Source organism: Pituophis catenifer, unplaced genomic scaffold, assembly GCF_029215685.1.
Source record: "Pituophis catenifer annectens isolate HBS135680 unplaced genomic scaffold, rPitCat1.0.hap2 SCAF_48, whole genome shotgun sequence".
In the NCBI taxonomy this organism is placed as follows: domain Eukaryota; kingdom Metazoa; phylum Chordata; class Lepidosauria; order Squamata; family Colubridae; genus Pituophis; species Pituophis catenifer.
This window is the reverse complement of record NW_027256928.1, coordinates 167301-186444: the sequence shown is the minus strand read 5'-3', so window position 1 is coordinate 186444 and position 19144 is coordinate 167301. Positions and strand designations below refer to the sequence as shown.

General features: G+C 47.2%; 1 protein-coding gene across 1 annotated transcript; it reads left to right on the top strand.

Moving 5' to 3' along the window:
* Positions 1 to 410: 410 nt before the first annotated feature.
* Positions 411 to 10287, top strand: INPP5K (inositol polyphosphate-5-phosphatase K). The gene is made up of 12 exons (XM_070956520.1): positions 411 to 505; positions 581 to 688; positions 840 to 948; positions 1464 to 1580; positions 2765 to 2940; positions 3382 to 3493; positions 3785 to 3894; positions 4825 to 5008; positions 8672 to 8809; positions 9268 to 9351; positions 9437 to 9541; positions 9860 to 10287. The coding sequence occupies exons 1-12, from the start codon at positions 474 to 476 to the stop codon at positions 9956 to 9958; spliced, it is 1374 nt and encodes a 457-aa protein (XP_070812621.1). The 5' UTR covers positions 411 to 473; the 3' UTR covers positions 9959 to 10287.
* Positions 10288 to 19144: the final 8857 nt, after the last annotated feature.

The window sequence follows — 19144 nt, the reverse complement described above, 5'->3', positions numbered from 1 at the left end:
CGACTCAAGGGGCGCCTGGGGTGGGGCCGGGGCCGGGGCCGCGCACGGAGCCACCAGGCATCGCCACTTGGGCCCCGGGCAGATGGCGGGAGGCCGGATCTCGGAATGACTGAGTGGCTGGCGGATGGGAGGCCCAAACCGGGCCCCCCTCGGGGGAAGAGCGGAGGAGGCGCCAGACCACCACCACCACCACCCCGGTCGTCCGGGCTCCCGGCCTCTTCACTGCCCGAGAGGCCATCGGGGACCCTTCGAAGGCGGAAGCGGAGCCCCAACCTGCCTCCCGTGGCCGCCGTGCGCAGGCGCCAAGCTCCCCCGGGTGGGCGGGGCGTCGGGAGGCCAGCAGCGGAGGCGGGGCCGCTGTGAATCTGCGCCTGCGCCCCGGCAGCCAATGGGCGCGCGTGACGTCGCGCACGGGCGAGGAGCCGGGCCGGCGCTGCCCGCCGCTCTCATCCTGCTTCCCCGCCTCGGAGGAGATGGAGGCGGCGGCAGCGGCGCAGCGGCTCCGGTGAGGAGCTTCTCCCCGCCCCGCTCGCCCGCCCGCCCCCCCCCCGAGCTGACCGCCGTCTGTCTCTCCCCGCAGGCTGCACCTGGTCACCTGGAACGTGGGCACCGCGCAGCCCCCCGGCGAGGTGGCCGCCCTGCTTGGCCTCGGCGCCCCGGAGCCGCCCGTGGACCTCTACGCCATCGGGTGGGTGCGCTGTCCCGCGACCCCAGCGGTTGCCCGGCCCCTGGAGGCGGCGGCGGCGGAGGCGCCCCTCTGCTTCCCCCGGAGGGTCCCCGGCGGCGGCGCTTCGGGTGGCGCCTCGCCCGGGTGCATCACCGGCGCCTCCGCTGCTCAGTTTACAGGAGGTGAACTCCCGGATCCTGAGCTTCCTCTCCGATCTGGCCTTCGAGGACCCCTGGACGGCCTCCCTGACGGCAGCGCTCGCCCCGCTGGGCTACGTCCGGGTAAGCGGCGGGGCTCGTTCGAGGCTCCGGGTGGGCCCCGGGGCGCCTCTCATCCCCAAGAAAGGGAGCCGCCGCTTCCCCAGGGGAGCTCCGAGGGGACCGGGCTGCTGGAGCGGAAAGAGCTCTCGGGGGGCAAAGCTGGAGGCGGCGCCCTGGGTTGCTGAGGCCGGCGCCCTCCGAGTCCCTTCGGCCTGAGACGGCTTGGTCTGAAATGCTCCGGGAGGGGGGGTCTAGCCCCAAATGGGGGGTTTAAATCAACAGTCCGTCCTCCTCCTCCTCCTCCTCCAGAGGTCTGAGGGGCCTTCTGCATGGGAGTGGATGCAGTGCTTTGGGGTTCCCGCACAGATCTTGGCCATGGGGTTCTTTTACCACAAAGCTGGAGGGTGAAGGGCTTGTGTTTCCCCCCCACCCGTCATCTCTGGGCATCACCAGCATTGGGCATTTGCTGGCAGCCGGTCAGTGGAAGAAGCTCTGCCTGCCTGTGTGGCTCAGGGCTGCTCCTCTTCCGCTCTCAGGTGTCTTCCATCCGCATGCAGGGCATCCTCCTGCTCCTCTTCGCCAAGCAAGCCCACCTGCCCTTCATCTGGGGTGTGCGGAGCCAGTTTACCCGCACCGGCCTGCACGGCTACTGGGTGAGCTGCTTCACAGGGACCTTGCCAGGCCTCCGGTCAGTTAAAGCCTCAGGTACAGTAGATGCAGGAAAAGCAGGGAGGCCGAATTCTGCTGTGGCCAAGCCTCCACGCACGCACGCACGCCTTCATTTTTTGCCTGCATGCTTTTGCACATTTCCATCTTTCTAATGGAGGCAGGCAAAATGGGAAACTTCACACCATGATAAGAACTAATATGAAATAACCAGTATTTAATTTTTAATGCTAACTGTAAAAGGGAAACCTGCAAAGCTGGCTAATAAAGAACTCGCTGACAGCTTTCAAGCCCCAGTAAAATCTCTAGCGATGGAGATCTTCAGGTAGGGAGTTCCACATTTTATTGATTGAGAATATGTGTTTCCTGCTTCAAGGCACCAAAGCAAGTTGTACCGTCACAAACGGTGTTAAATTTAAAAGCAGAAGCTTCTGAAATTTGCTGAAGCAGGCATTCAGAGACCAGTCCAGGCTTGCCCCTGCTGGGCAGCCAGTAGAAGCCCTGACTTCCTGGTGGCCCTCGTGGGTGTTGGAGAGAACCCCCTGAATGCCCCTGGCGAATGGGGTGTGACCCAACCTGCCATGTGAATCCTGATTCTTGGCCACAGGGCGACTGTCAACAAAGGGATGAAAAAACGCCACAGCAATCTAGGGATTGCGTCCTTGCTCCTGATGTACAGGTAGTCCTTGACTTATGACTACAGTGAAGGCCAAAAGTTTCCATTGCTAAACAAGGCAGTTGTTAAGTGAATTCAGCCCCATTTTACCATCTTTTTTACTATGGTTGTTAAAATTGCTGCAGTTGCAACCATGTGGCCATTAAGCAAATGTGGCTTCTCTCTTTAGCTTTGCTTGTCAGAAGCTCCTTAGGCAGGTTGCAAATGCCGGGGGTGGGGGGATGCTGAAACCGTCCAAAGTACATGCTGGTTGCCAGGCTCCCAAAATTTGTTCACATGAGAAGCATGAGAACTGCTCCTAAGTCACTTTTTTGAATGGAAAATTTGAAGGTGATTAAATGAATGGTTGTAAGTCAAGGACTACCTGTATTTTGCAATTTATTTCTTTGTGAGTTTGTCCATCCTGAAGGCAGGGCTTTAACCTGGCAGAGTGTCAAAAAATGTGCCCCACGGAGCCCAGGAGTGTGGAGGCAACCACAGCCTCTTGTCTCGTAGGGCAACAAGGGAGGGGTCTCCATCCGCCTGTCTCTCTATGGCCACTCGGTCTGCTTCCTGAACTGCCACTTGCCAGCCCACCAGGAGAACGCCAAGCAGCGCCTGGACGACTTTGAGCACATCCTGGAGATGCAGCACTTCGAAGAGAAGAAATTCCCCTCCGCCCTGGACCACGAGTGAGTGGCCTCCCCAGAGGGTCCTGCTACCCGGCCCAGTGAGGCTGGGAGTCCAGCCGGCAGGCCCCACGGCTGTTCAGCTACTCTTCTTGCGAATCGTGCCCCCCTGGCCCCTTTGGTCTCATGGGGGGGACGCCAAGGAACAGCAGAGGTGGTGGTGGGGAGGATGGGGCCAGCACAGAAAAATCAGGAGAGGGTGTTGCCCTTGGGATGAACGCGGGCTGCCTGCCTGAGTGAAGGAATTGCCAGGGGAGCTGCCCTTCCGAAAGCCGCCTTGGTAACTGCCACCAGCCTTTTGGAAGGGCTTGTTGCTCTGACAGCCTGCTTAGATGAAATCATGCTGTGGCAAAGGAAAGGGGCTGGGGGTCGGTTGCTTTTGGCAGAAGCCAAGGAGGGCATAGAGGGGCCTTCCCTTCCCTGCTGCTATCTGCATCCTTTCAGGCTCCTCTTCTGGTTTGGTGATCTGAACTTCCGGATTGAGGACTATGGGCTGCATTTTATCCGAGAATCAATCAGCAGCAGTCGCTTCAACCTTCTCTGGGAGAAGGACCAGGTACCACCACCACCCTGGCCTGCCCTCCCCTTGGGATTCCCAGATCCCTCAGCCTTTGAATGGGGAGGAGTGGCTGGTTTTACTTCCTGATACTGTCTAGCCAGTCCCCATCTGGTGTTGTGTCCCCCCCCCCCCCCCCCCGGTTTCTTTCTTTTCTGATGGGGCAGCTGCTTGCAAGGCTTTCTGCCCTGGGAAATGAAGGACGCTGGGGTTAGGGTTAGGGTTAGGCTCTTTGCCGTGGCTTCTGCACTTGGCCTGCAGCACCAAACGGCTCTTGCTTCCCATTCCCAGTTAAACATGGCCAAGAAGAAGATGTTCTTCCTCCAGGAGTTCTCAGAAGGTCCCCTGAAGTTCAAACCCACCTACAAGTTTGACCTGCACTCGGATGAGTATGACACCAGGTAACTGTGGAGGTCTGTGGGGGGCTTCGGACTAAGATGTTTGTTGCACTGGCCTTTGGCTGGGCAGAAGAAGCCAGAGAAATCACCAGGGCTTCCGAGTGGCCCGAGCATAAGCAGGACATGTGGAGGGGATGTCTTGGTTGGCAAAGCCTGGCTGCCCCTCTCCCCTTCTCTCTATTTGCAGAGCCAAGGAGGCGCTGCTTGGGTCTAACTCCCCTGCATGTGGGGAGTTTTGGAAATCTTAGAGCTTTGGGCTGCGTGAGTCTGCTGACTTTCAGACAGTCGCCTCTTCTGATTTGGTTGTTGCTGGGGTGATGATCCTGGCGTGTTAATTGGCTTCTGACCCTCCTGAGGCATACAGGGGGCAGCAGCGGCCCTCCCCTCACTGTTTATGGGCTGCACGGGTAGATCCCCCAGAGATAGTGATCACAAAGAACTGCCGGTAGGAACCCCAAATAACTGCAAAAGGCAGGACCCAGAAAGCATTTAAAATAGCAACAGCAGCAGCTAAAAAATTAATGTAGGTGTCTGTCATGCATGCTCGCACCGCTGGGTATTCAGCCCAAGGTGCTCAACCAGGCACTCTGCCACCCGAGCACTGACCGGCTGGAAAGACGCAGCAGCAGCAGCAGCTTCCTTCAGAACGAGCCCTTTTCTGGATCCAGAACTGTCACAACTGTGGCCAAAGTGCTTCTGAGCTGTTGGGGGAAGAAGGGGCTTTTTATGCACCAGCAGCCCTCCTGCCTGGGTGGCCCCTTCAGATAAAAAGCTGCCCAAGTTTAGTCGCTGAGTGCAGCTCTTAATGCAAAGTGGATTGAGGCTTGAGCTTCTCCTTCTGCTCGGGGTGGAGGTGTGTGGCCGCTTGGGCTGCCCTAGGGAGCCAGCTGGCCTTTGTCCTTGCCACCACTCCCCCTCCCCTTGTTTTTGCAGTGAGAAGAAACGGAAGCCCGCTTGGACTGATCGGATCCTCTGGAGAGTGAAATGTCTTCCGTGCTCCGAGCCGAAGGAGGAGCCCAGGGAGGGAGGGGTTTCCCTGTCTCTGGGCAGCTACACCAGCCACATGGACTACAATATCAGCGATCACAAGCCGGTCACTGGCACCTTTGAGCTGAAGGTAGTATTCTGGCTCCCCAAGGGCAGCTGTTCCTCTCCGGAGAGATGATGATTCCGGCTGCTGGTCTGTCCCCTTAGCACCCAGCTGCAGAAGTCTGGCATCCCGAGGCAGGCCTTTCCCACCCGCCCTCGGCATTGCTGCCACTGGCTTCTAAAGCGAAGCAGGACATCCTGCCCTTAACTCAGCTTTTTGTATTTTTTTTTTTTCTCAAACAGAAACATTTCCCCCCCCCCCCCCAAGAACGAAGTCTTGGTCCGGTCACAAATAACTATACTAGTTTAACAAATGAAGACAGATATTTTTAACATAAACTCCAACATCTTAATTTAAGTCTTTCTATTATTTCATCATACATCTTAATTTCCTACTAAAGCAAAACTCATTTTTATATTCAATTATAAGTCAAAATTCAATACCGCTCTGTCTAAATTTTTCTCCATTACTCCTTTTAACATCAATATTAAACACAAAAACAGTCTAATCTGTTATTCTATATATTTACCTTACAATTTTATCACCACGAATCTTAATTTCCAAATGTATACAACTCAATTTTTATTTCATTTTATTAATCAAAATTTCTTTTATTTTTCTAGTTTTCTAGACCCAATTCATCCAATCTTTTAATCTTAAACTTTTACACAGACATCTCAGAATTTTTCATTTCATTTTAATTATCGCCCAACATTTTCTTTTTCACCCCTTATTAATAATTATTCTTCAATGTATTCTCCTCTATATCTCCAATTATTATTTTGCTAATTTCCAGCATGGTTTATTTTAGCTAATTTCAGCATTCTCCTCCATCACTCCACCTATTGTTTGGCTGATTTCCAGCATAAGATTTTTTGGCTGAGTTTTCAGCATATTCTCCTCCATAACTCCAACTATTATTTGTCTGATTTCCAGCATTTTCTCTTATTTTGGCTGATTTCCAGCATAACATATTTTGGCTGAGTTTTCAGCATATTCTCCTCCATCTCCAACTATTATTTGGCTGATTTCCAGCATTTTCCATGGTTTTGGCTGATTTCCAGCATGCTTTATTTTGGCTGATTACCAGCATTCTCCTCCATAAGTCCACCTATTATTTGGCTGATTTCCAGCATTACATTATTTTGGCTGAGTTTTCAGCATATTCTCCTCCATAACTCCAACTACTATTCTGCTAAATTATTTTAAAAATTTCTTTTTCAATATTTTGTCTATTAATCCACTGTTTCCAGCTATACTCTTCCAGGGTGTATCCCCATCTATTTCTTAATATTAATCATTTCCAACATGTGTTAAATTCAATCTCAGTTATTACTTTCATCTGTGTACCTTATTATATCATCTATAATCATTAACAATTGATCATAATTATCATCCACTTTGTTATCAAATTAAAACTAAAATATGTTACATCAAATTATGCTTTTATGAAGATATCACTTTTAGTCACCTTAACTTCCCACTTCTATTTTAATTATCTTTTATTTTTTATTTTCTATCTATATTATACCATAAGCACGTCTTGTTTTTATTTAAAGCTCACTTAAACTTTGAACCATTTAAACAATTAAGCATTCAAACATTGCCATCTGACTTATCTATTTTGCTTCTTCATTTCCTTATCTGTCCATAAGCATTTCAATTCAAAGTCAATACTTCCACGCTTAAAACTCTGCATATCCTTTTTAATTCTATTGTAAAGTCTGTTTCCAGTAAATCAGCTTCTCCACTTCCGTTCCTGCGCCAGACCTTTTGTTGCTGCGCCAGTTAGTTAAAAGTTTATTAGTTCCATTGTGTTTCTTCTTTCTTTGTAAAGCCATTAGAAGACAGAATAGCAATCTCCAAAGTTCAAAAAACCATAGTTCTTTTCAAAGTAATCCACATTATGTAACAAGTCAAATAGGTTCTTTTCAGGAAAAAACAAGTTTCCGCAATCAACACTTTCACTTAGTCACAGCTTCAATCGCCATTTTGAAACATTTATGTAGCTGTCCGTTTAATCTCTTTGTCTGGCTTTTAAAGATGCTAAATCCTTAATTATTGCTTTTCTCTTTTCCAAAAGTCAAATCCATTTCAATTTTAACAAGAAAATTCAAATATCCAGCTCTATTTGGTTAATAAGCAATTCATTCCAATCAATCAGTGCTAAAGTAAATTTTTTAAAGGGTCTTTAACTCCTTTCCTTATTTTGCAAAATCTTCAAGCTCCTCAGATCTTCAGCCGTTAGGTAAGGCTGGAGGTCTTATTTGTAAATATCCTTATTCACAAGTTGTTTCTCGCCTGGGTTGGTGTCACTCACCCCGCTCCGAAGCACATTGTCCTTTCTTCCTTCCTCCTGCGCATTTCTTGTCCCGATTTGTCGCGGCTTCATGGCAGCCGCCATGGCTGCTGTCCCCCGTCGCTGACTCAGAGGGTTGCCTCCGGCCTCCGAGGAACTTGCCTGTTCCTCTCGGTCGCCCAAGGGGTCCCTCTCTTTCCCTGTCCCTTCAGGACAGGATCGATCCGCAGACCTGTCAGCTGCGGTTTGCCAGTTGGGGTTTTTGCAGGGCTCATGAGAGCCCCGCTATTTCCCCGACTTCATCGCCACGACGCCAAACCGGAAGTCTTCCCCGATGCCACCGGTTCTGTGGTTGCTGCAGGGTCTCCAAGGGGCACCTGTTGAAGCCTCCAGCTAGGAACAGAGTCCTGCATGTCCGAACTGGGGGCTCCATGCGCACTTTTTTTTTTTTTTTTAAATTTGATTTATATGCCGCCCTTCTCCGGAGACTCAGGGCGGCTTACAGTGCGTTAAGCAATAGCCTTCATACTTTTGTATATTTATACAAAGTCAGCTTATTGCCCCCACAAACTGGGTCCTCATTTAACCTACCTTAGAAAGGATGGAAGTCTGAGTCAACCTTGAGCCTTGGAGAGATTCGAACCAGCAGTAAATTGCAGGCAGCTGTGTTAATAACAGGGTGCTTTAAACCACTGTAGTACCAAGGCACTTCAGGCCAAGCTGTGGCTTGCTTAACCAGGTTGGATTGAATAAGCCAGCCTTGCCTGGGCACAGACCCTGCATGAAGGCAAGCACTGACGATGGCCCAAGGGCTGCATGTCACTCCCCTCCCCCGCAGGTATGGCCCCCAGGACCTCTGTGGGTTGTTGGCAACTTTTCTGTCTATGGAGATTCTGCCTTACGCACCTTTATCAAGAAGCAGCCCCCTTCAACAGAAAAAAAAAACCCGACACTAAAACTCAGCCTTAGCAAAGTAAGTACAATCCCCAGGTCCAGCTCCCCGATGGAACGGAAGGGATTCCTTTCCTCAAGGGGATGTAAGGAGGACTGGTGCCACCTGACCGAGAGGACTGATCAGGGGAGGGGCTGGCCGAAGCTGGCGCTCCTCTGGACGAGCCTTTGGGCGGAGGGAGGAATTGCAGCCCCAAACCATACTGAAGCAAGCCTGTTAGTAAGCTGAAACTCATATTAAATCCCAGTTTGTTGTTTTGTCCTGGTTTACAGGGTGGGCCTCTTAGCCTGACAGCAGGGCCTTTGTGACCCCAAGTGTGAAGCAGGCTGGGTGCCAAGGGGGCTGCGTCTTGGGAGAAGGAACAGAGCCTGGCTGGGTTCCAGGGTGGGGATGCTCCCTGGCCTTTCTCACCTTGGGTTGGGCGGCTTTGTTCCTGCAGGTGCAGCCCCTGCAGACGGAGCCCCTGGTTGTGCTCTGCCCAGTGGGCACCTGGAGTGCTGAGCAGGACGCCACGGTCAGCTACGTCACCGCTTCAGAATTCACCAGCAGCGCCTGGGACTGGATTGGTCTCTACCGGGTAAATGGCACAAGGGGTGCAGAAGGGAGGGTGCTTAGGCTGGTGCTCAGGCCTGGCCCAGCCCTGCTCTGCTACCCAGGCACCAGGGCTCTTCTGAGGCCAGATAGAGGTCATTTTCCCAGCCTCCTCAGCAGAGGCTGCAATGCCCCCCCCCCCCAATTTAGTCTTGCAAGAAGGGGAGCAAGCTGGCTGCCTCAGAGCAGCAGCCTCTGCCGGGAAAGACCCTCTTCCCGTTTTTAACACCCCCAAAGGATGGGAAAGGCTCCTGCCTGCCCAGAGCATGATGGGCTCCAGGGAGAATGGTCCCTTGTGGAGCCCGTCTGGCCTGGCAACTGCTTCTCACTCAGCCTGAAGGGACAGCTGGTCTGGACATTTGCTCCCTCTCACTGGGAGCCCCTCACCTGTGCTGGCAGGTGGGCCTGTGGGCTCCCCTTGTAGCTGTTCCTCTCTCCTGGCAGGTATCCTTCCGACATGTGAATGACTACGTCACGTACGTTTGGGTGCAGGACAATGAAATTTCCTCCGAGGACGGGGCAAAGCAGGTGAAGGACGGCTCCCGGGACTTTCTTCTGCTTGGCTGCTTTTCTGCTCCTGCTGAAAAGTTGATGGCGGCCTCCTTGCTTGCAGGTTTATCTCGGGGCCGAGGGCCTCCCCAAACTGGGGGGAGAATTCCTCTTGGGGTACTACAGCAACGCGCTGCGGTCCCTCGTGGGCCTTAGCCAGCCGGTCCAGGTGAGCGCTGCTTTCTTCCTCATCGTCTCTGCTCCTGAAGGGGTGCGTGTGTCTCTGGGGTGCTGGAAGACTCCTGTCACAGCAAACGTCTCTTGTGCTGGTGGGGGAGGCCCCTCTGGAGAGACAGAATTTACCCAGCTCCCCCCCCACCACCACCACCTTTGGGGTCTGGCCAGGATTAACTCTGCAAGAGTTCTCGGCCCCGTGGCAAGAGGAGCCCCCCCCCCCCCGAACCCTGGGAGGGGTACCTTTCATCTTTGCTGAGTGGGGGGGGGGGCAGAATTGCATTCGAATGCGCGTCTCTCTCTCTCTTTCCAGGTCCAGCCAAGCTCAAAGTCAGCTGAGCAGCAGGCGGGCTGGCCAGTGGCCAGCAGTGCAGAACGCCTTCCTTGTGAGAGGCCGCCCTGTGACTTCTGAGGTCCCTGCTTCAGCACCTCCATGTGCATCGTGAGGCACTCCAGGCTCAGCCTCCAGAGTGGCCTGGCTCGGCTTGCTGCACCTCTGAAGAGCCCTGCCTCCCTTTGGCACAGAAGAGCCGGGATGGAGCCAGTTTCCCAGCAGGGACGTCTGTGTCCTTATGCCACGGCCGATGGCTGCTGCCCCATTTTCCTAGTGCCTCTTAGGATCTGTGCGCTTCACTGCAACGTTAAGGAGTCGCTGCTGGCACTTATTTGAAAACTGGGATTGTAGGATTTTTATGAAATGTAAACCTTTTAGAACTGAAATACATTTTATTGTAGCTGGAAAGAAAACGCAAAGGCTGTTATTCTTTGACTATTTGTCTTGAAATGGGGCAAAAACCCTGCACATTCCTCCAAAACCTGGGTGACAGACCGAGCGCTTCCCCCTGCAGGCAGGAGGGCCCGACCCAGGCCACCTTGGGCCACCTCGGCTTTAGAGTCAGGCCCAGGTGGGTCTCGTCCTGCTGCAGGCCTCTGGCTTTGTGGGCATTTGGGCCTTTTAAATCGGGGCTTTTTTGAGAGCTGCAGCTCAAATGGTAACACACTGAGATCTCTCACAGGCACTGCAGTTGAGCCTGGACTAGCCTATCCTGTATCTGGGCATCTTTTTCCTGCCTAAGTGCAGCACCTTCCTTTTCCCACCACTGATGTATGTCTTTGTGGATTGGGCCCAATGCTCAAGCCTGTCAAGATGCTTCTGAATTTTGAGCCTATCTTCCAAAGTGTTAGCAATTCCCCCCAACCTACTGTTTTCTGCAAACTTGATGAGTTCCCCTTCTATCCCCTCAGCTAAAACATTTATGAAAATATTGAAGAGAACTGGCCTTAAGACAGTACCCCACTGCACGCTTCCCTCCATGTAGATCCAGCTCTACTGAGAACCACACGCTGATTGCGGTTGGTCAGCCACTGACCAATCCATCGGGTGGTGATGCCGCCTGTCCCGTTGTTCCATCTTACCAAGAAGTAGGCTGCGGTCTACTTTGTCAAATGCCTTACTGAAGTCCAAATATATGATATTCACAGCATTAGCCTGATCTGCTAATTGATCACTTTATCAAAGAAGGCAATAATGTTTATTTGGTACAACAAATGCTTTTAACAAATGCACGCTGACTTCCAGGAATCGCCTTATTCATTTCTGGATACTCACAAACCACCTGCTTGATTACTATATCTTTTCCAGGATTTTCCCAGGTATTGATGTCAAGCTTTTTGGCTTGGAGTTTCCTAGACCTCCTTTTCACCCTTTTTGGAGGTTGGAGCCACATGAGCTCTTTTCCAGCCCACTGGCAGTTCCCCTGTGCTGCTGGTGCTCAGAGAGATTCAGATCAGTGGTTCTGAAATCATGTCTGCTGGCTCCTTCAAAAACCTGGGATGTAAATGCTCATCAAAAGCAGACAGGCACTCTCTTGCCAAATCCTCGCCTATCTTGTTCTGTCTCCCATAGTGCTGCTTTTGATAGATTGGACTGTTTTTTCCTTTTGTGTAAAAACAGATGTAAAGTCAGAAATTAAGCAGTTCTGCTTTTTTCTTGTTACCTGTCACCTGGCCATCTTTACCCACTAGGTCGACCAATCATTTTCTTGACTTTCCTCTTGGTGCTTATATATTGAAAAAAAACTTATTTTTGGCATTTGTTGCTCTTTTGGAGCCTAAACGTTCTTAAATTGGTCTTTGCAGATTTGGGCTATTTGCTGGTATTCTTTTTTTTTTTTAAAAAAATCTTTATTTACATTTTCCATTAAAAACAAACAAAAAATAACAACACACCATATAAATAACATACAACACAAAAACATTACAAATAACAAACAAGTGATAGGTGCAGATAGCACCTTAGCAACTATATATTCAATATAGTATTACATTCTAGGGGAGATAGAACAACTCATATTTCTTTATATATCAATTAGGTCTAACCGACCTCACTTTCCTTGTATAATATAGTTTTCTCCATAACAACCTTTCCTCTTTTTGGTTGGGTTATGATTTTCTCTTCTCTAGCCAAGTATATAGTTTTTCCCAGGATAAACATGTTTGTGTTTGGTCTCTATCTTTTAATTTTTTAGTCAATTTATCTGCTTCCGCACAGTCCAAAATCTTTTTTATAATTGCTTCCTCTGATGGGATATTTTGATTTTTCCAAAATTGAGTGTATGTCAATCTCGCTGCTGTGATAATGTGAAGGGCTAAATACTATAAATCTTTCTTAATCTTATCCGGTTTGGAGCCGAGCAGGCATGTCTCTGGTGACCATTCGATTTTTTGATTTAAAATCTCATTCAGCCATTTTTTTATTTTTCCCCAAAATTTTTCTGCTTCCGGGCATGTCCACCATTGATGATAGTAAGTGCCTCTTTCTAGCCCACACTTCCAACAATCAGCCGATTGTCCAGTAAACATTTTAGCCAGTCTATCGGGTGAGGTGCCACCTATATATCATCTTGTAAATGTTTTCTTTGTATGCCGTAGAAACTACTAATTTCATATTCTCCCCCCATATCCCTTGCCATTTGTCTAAGTGGATTGAGTACCCAATTTTTTTTTATTTTATTATTTTATAGTTTTATTATTTGATTTAATTCCCTAAAAAATTTTTGGGATAAATTCGCTGGGGCAGTTTGAAATAGAAAGTTAAATTTTGGTAAGATGTAAGATTTGACTGTTGTTACTCGTCCCAGAAATGAGAGTTGTATTTTACTCCATTTGTCTAAATCTTTCCTTGTTTGAGTTAATAATTTATTGTAATTATCTTCTTGTATACTCGAACATCTACCAGATAACCAAATTCCCAGGTATTTAATTTTTTTAACTATTTTCAACCCAGTCACTTCCTGTAGGTCTTTTTTATCTTCCTCTGAAATATTCCTTGTTAATAAATTTGTTTTCTTTTTATTAATCAATAATCCAGCTACTGCCCCGAATTCCTCAAACATCTCTAATAGGTATGTGCAGGATTTTATCGGCTCTTCCAGGATGAAAACCATGTCATCTGCAAAGGCCTGGGTCTTATATACTGTTGTCCTATTCTAAGGCCTTTTATTTTCCCCTCATTCCTTATTTTTCGTAGTAAAGTTTCTAATGATAAAATAAAAAGTAAGGGGGAGAGGGGGCAGCCCTGTCTTGTGCCTTTGTTAATAGAAAACTCTTCTGTTAAATCCCCATTTATCAATAATCTGGCTGTTTAGAATAAATAGCTTTGATTGCATTTATAAATCTCTGTCCAAAACCCATATGTTCTAGCTGTAGTAATATAAACTGCCAGATAACCCTATCGAAAGCCTTCTGGGTGTCTATAAAAACTAGTGCAACTTGTTTGCCTGGATGCTCTTCATAATATTCCAATACGTTTAACATGACTCTCAAATTATCTCGTATTTGACGTGATGGTAAAAACCCATTCTGGTCAGTATGTATAAATTCATTCAGGAAACTTTTTAATCTATTTGCCAAAATTGTTGTGAAAATTTTATAATTGGAATTCAGAAGAGATATTGGTCTGTAATTTTTTATGTCTGTCGAGGGGGGGTATTCTTTTGGAATTAAGCTAATATTGGCCTCCCTCCATGAATGGGGAATTTCTGCTTTTCCCAGAATTTCATTAAATAGATCTTTCATATGTTCTCCCATTACCTCAAACATTGTCTTATATAGCTCCGCCGGGAGTCCATCTGTGCCAGGTGTTTTCAGATTCCCTTGTTTCTTCACTGCTCTTTCAATTTTTTGTTAAGGTAATTTCCTCTTCTAATATTTCTTTCATTAAATTGGGTATTTTAGGTAAATCCGAATTCTCTATATAATTTTTTATCGCATCTGCTAAAGTCTCTTCTTTGTATAATTCTTTATAAAAATCCACTGCAATTTTTTCCTTTCCTCTTTTATCTTTTATTAAATTTCCCTCCTTCTAACTGGTCAATTCGTCTATTTTGTTTTTCTTTTTTAAGTCTATAAGTGAGCCATCTTCCTAATTTATTAGCTGATTCAAAGTTTTTGCTTTGCTACTTTTATCTTATTTTTCAATTTGTCCAGCTCTAGGAGATTAAGCCAGTGTTTTAGCAATATTATCTGTTCTTTCGCTTCCCTGGATAGTGGATTATCTTGTAGCTGTTCCTCAGCTTTTGTTATTTTGTTTAATATTCCACCCCTTTCTTGCTCTTCTTTTTTATGTTTGATGGCCATATGTTTTATAATAAGACCTCCTATGAAAGCCTTAGCAGTATCCCAAATTATTTGTAGTGGCATTCCTGGTGTCTTATTTTCTTGAAAGAAAAGGGTTATTTCTGTCTTCAGTTTTTGTGTAAATTCACTTTCGTTTAGAATCTCTGTTCTCATCATCCATCTCCTTCTATTTTTCCCCTCTTCCTTTAACACTGCCAAAACTGGATTATGATCTGCCCAATCATTCGGTAGAATTCTAATTTCTGCTATTTGGGAGTTGAGTTCCTGTGACATCCAAATCATGTCCAATCTGGACCACGATTTATGTCTGGAAGAGTAATAAGTAAATTGCTCCATAGTCCGATTGTGATCACGCCAGGTGTCTTTCAGTCCTAATTTGTCTCTCATTTCCTTGCAAATGGCTGGTAAAATCCTCTTGTCCTTTATTTTCCCCTGTTTTATAATCTTGTGTCCTGTTAATAATTGCATTAAAGTCACCCATAAGACTTACCTGCTCGTATTCCAGTTCTCGGATTTCTCTTCGTATTCTTCGGAAGAATGAGATTTGTTTAGTGTTAGGGGCGTAGATTCCAATCAATAGTACCTTATTTTGTAATAGTTCCACCTCTAATATTAGTATTCTTCCCTCTTCGTCTGCAAATAATTGTTTTGGCGAGAGATGTTCTTTTACAAATATAGCTACTCCTCTTTTCCTCTCCTCTGAAGCCGCTACAAATAGTTTCCCTGCCTTGGGGCATTTCAGTAAATTTGTTTGTGACAATTTGATGTGAGTCTCTTGTAAACATGTTATATCCATTTTGGCTTTGACTATTTTGGATAAAATGCGTCTTCTTTTTGTCGAGGCATTGAGACTGTTAACATTTACCGTCAGTAATCTCACTCCTTGATTCATTTCTATCTGTTAGCCCCTTTAGTCTTAGCTGCTAAGCGAGTCTCTACCCCGTATTCTTCTACTCCTCCTTCTTCCCCCTCCTCCCATTTCTTTTCCCCTTTCCATAATCTGCTTGTGCTCCTCTCTCCTTTCTCCACTCCTCTTTCTGATCTCTCTCACTCTCTTTGACTACTTCTTTGTCTCTTTCACTTTCGCCATGTCCAAAGTGATTCTCACAAAAGTCTTGTGCGTCGTATATGCTCTCAATTTTAATTTTCCGCTCTTGCCATGTCACTAAGAGTCCTTCAGGTAATAACCATCGATACGGCGCGTTGTGTTTTCTCAATTGTGAGGTTATGAATTGATAATTGTGTCTTTGCTCTCTCACTCTTCTAGGGATCTGTTTTAAAATTGTAATCTGCCGTCCTTTATATGTAACACTCTGATCCCTGGCCTTGTGGAGAGTTTCGTCTCTTAATGCCTTTTTAGTTAACCTCACGTGTATTTCTCTAGGCAGGTTGTGATGTCTCGCATAGTTAGTGTATACACGATATGCTTCATCTATAGCGCCACATATTTCCTCTTTTTTCCTCCCCACTACTTCTGCAATTATTTCTCCCACAATTTCATCCAGCTGTTCCTCTTTGTCCTCAACCACATTTTGGAGACGAAGGAAAAAGGCGGATTTTTCCATCTCTAAGAAGACTATTTCATCCTCAAGTTTCCCCACCACTTGCACACATTTCTTTTCACATTTATCAATCTGAATTTCAACTCTTTCGGAAGTTTTTTCCACCTCTATCAATCGCTCTTCGTGTTCCAGGATGGTTGATTTCATTTCTCCCAAAGTCTCTTTTATTTTTTTATTTTTTATTTTTTTTTAATTTGATTTATATGCTGCCCTTCTCCGGAGACTCAGGGCGGCTTACAGTGCCTTAAGCAATAGCCTTCATACTTTTGTATATTTATACAAAGTCAGCTTATTGCCCCCACAAACTGGGTCCTCAATTTACCTATCTTAGAAAGGATGAAAGGCTGAGTCAACCTTGAGCCTGGCGAGATTCGATCTTACTTTAATTGCAGATAGCTGGTGTTAAATTACAGTGCTTCTGTTGAGCTAAAACAGGCTCCTGGACATTATATTTGTATAATTTCTCCTCTTAACCCACTCATCTCGGTTTTCAGATCATCAAAATTTTTAGCAATTGATTCTTGGTTTTTTTCCATAATTTCTTGGATATTTTGAAACATCGCCTGCATAACTTGCATCGTAATTGGCTTCTCTGTTGTTGGTAAGTTTTCAGACGATTTTCTTAACCCTGGAGGAGTAGTTATCGGGGAGGATGCCACTGTAGAAGCTATATGTTTCTTTGTCACTTTTCTAGATGTGACTGTGGTGGACATATTGGCTAAGCAATATGAGGTTTTTCCAACTTATCATACACAAATATTATTTCGTTTGCTTAACTTAACACCCCCCTTTGAGCTCTTTAAGCTCTTACTATTGTTCAATCTCAATCCTATATAATTATAAATCAGATCTAATTTGTCTTATCTACAATTAAATACAATCTAAGCATAAATATATATATATTAATACACTTAAGTTATGCTAAGTAGTAAATCAAAAGAAAAAAAAAGGGAAGAGTAAGTAATTAGTCAATCAATCCACAATCATTGTAAACAGTTAATAAATATTAAAGATATTAAACAAGTATATATAAATTGTCAATTGACTCTTCAGGAGGGTATTGATTGCCAGTATCAAATTAATTAATACAGTTCATCAGGATAATTAAATTAAACCGGAAAGGGCTCACTGTTAAAGCTTCTGGGAGGAAGGGGGATCGGGAGGAGCTTTACCCCCTAATCATCCCCCACTTCTTGTAGTTAGTAGATCCAAGCTTATTATTCTTTTGTCCACTATAGTTCAGTAGTCCAATTAATCTTACTTCCGTTTCTTTCTGATTCCACAGCAGCAAGATGATCGCAAAGTTAATAAGTAAACGCTTCTTTCACTTGTAGTTTAGGCTGCCACTATTTTCGCCAGTCGCTGCACAGTCCCTTTGATCTTCAAATCCCTCTCCTTCTTCTGCTTTCTCTATTCCATTCCGTCTTGTCTCCCCGAGCCGGTCAAAATCACAGCGTCATTGGCTTCGGGGCCGCTGTTTCGCGGCCTTCCTGTCCTCCGGATCCTCGGAGCTCACGCTTCGTTGCGGCGAGGGGTCGCACTCCCCCTCCTCACCTCCGAAGCAAGCCCCTCTGCTCTCCCAACCTCTCCGGGGCTGAGAACGGCAAAAAAAACGCTGCGGAGGTCTGGAAAATCGCTCGGTCCTGCGGAGCTAACGCAGCGCCGATCCTTTCGCCCTGACTGCTGCACTGGAAGTCGACTGGCTATTTGCTGGTATTCTGCTCTGGTTACAAACCAGTGGTGAAATCCTCCACGGGTTGCTACCAGTTCGCTGCCCGTGAATGCAGTGTGCACCAAACGCATGCTGCATGCACAATGCACATCAAGCGCATGCTGCACATGCACAGTGCACACCAAACGCACGTGTGCACATGCACAATACACACCAAATGCGCTTTGCATGGAAAAAGGAGCCGTTTGAAGGTAAGTACAACAAGAGGGGGAACAGCTGTGCCGCACGATTTAGATTCGCTAGAAAGCAGGATTTCCTGCTTTCTAGCGAATATACATCTTGTGGCACAGCTGATCGTCAAAAATACCGGTTTGGACGGCGAACCGGTAGCATTTCACCCCTGTTACAAGCTCCCCCTTTCCAAATTTTATATTTGTCATTTTTGTCAGAGAGCTGTTTCTGCAACCACACTAGTCTCATCAGGTGTCCCTTTTTTTTCTGTCTCTGTTTATTGTTTCTGTTTGGGACTTTATTATCTCATTTTCAAGGGTTTCCCAAGCATCCTGAACTGGTTTTCCCTGCAGTATTTCGTGTCGGGGCGGGGGGAAGTCCATCCCCGGATGGCACTTTCTGTCCCGCCTCCTGCTCTGGAGGGGTGGCATTTACCTGACAGGCAAGGGGGATGCCAGGGAAGCTACTTACCTTCTGGAGAAACGGGGGAGGCAGGCACTGTTTTAGGAAGCTCCTTGCTTTGATGACAGACGGACTACTTGGCTCCCTTCCAGTCCCTCCCAGGCCTACCCCTCATAGAGAGGGGCAAATAAGCTGGTAAATGTGGCTGCCTCCACAAGAGGTAAGAAAACTGGGAGGAAGGTTGCCCCTCAAGCCCTGTAAAAGTAAACTGAAGTAAAGTAAAACAGCTCTTCTCACAGTTAAAGCTCTGTATAGCCAACTCCCCCCCCCCCCCGGCCACCAATATCTGCAGTTTCCAGATTTGAAGGGGATTCCCCCCCATTCCCCCATGGAAGATGTCCTGCTATAATTAAGCCTTGCTGTTCCTGGCACTGATGGGTGGATCTTTCTTCTCTGTATGTGTGATGTGTCATCTGACACCCATGTTAGCAAGGAGGCTGTGATGATGTCTCAAAGAAAGTGGCTCCACTCTCTCACCCACACCCACACACGTTGAAGCCCAGGCCGGGAGGGGGGTGGATTGGCAATCGCCGGCTCCTTCCAGGGTCTTCTGAGGCATCAACAAGGCCAGGTTCAAGGGCTTGTGGTTTGGATGCCCAGCTCGCTCCTGTATGTTGCTGGTCCAGAGCACAAATGCCTGCGTTCAGGAAGTGCTTTGGTTGTATTCTCACAACATCTTGCACAAAAGCAAACTAGAAACCCATCTTATGCTCTGCTCCACAATCTGACTGCTGCCCCTTTGAAGGATGGTTCTCTCCCCCCCCATTTTTAGAACAATGTTTAATGTACAGTTAAAATTTCTATCACTTCAGCTTTCATATTTGTAGGCCCTCCTGCCTTTTGCCTTCTGAGGAAAATAGCCAAAGGTGGGATGCTGGACTAGAGCCGCTCCAGTCCCGCAGGATGGACCCGGCCACAATGCCCTAGTCTCATCCATTCCATTATTCATCCTTTGCAGTCCCTGGGAGGCTACATCCTCCATTGTCTGTGGGCCTCAGAGAGGAGACCCACCTGCAGCCCCAATGGAAGGGGC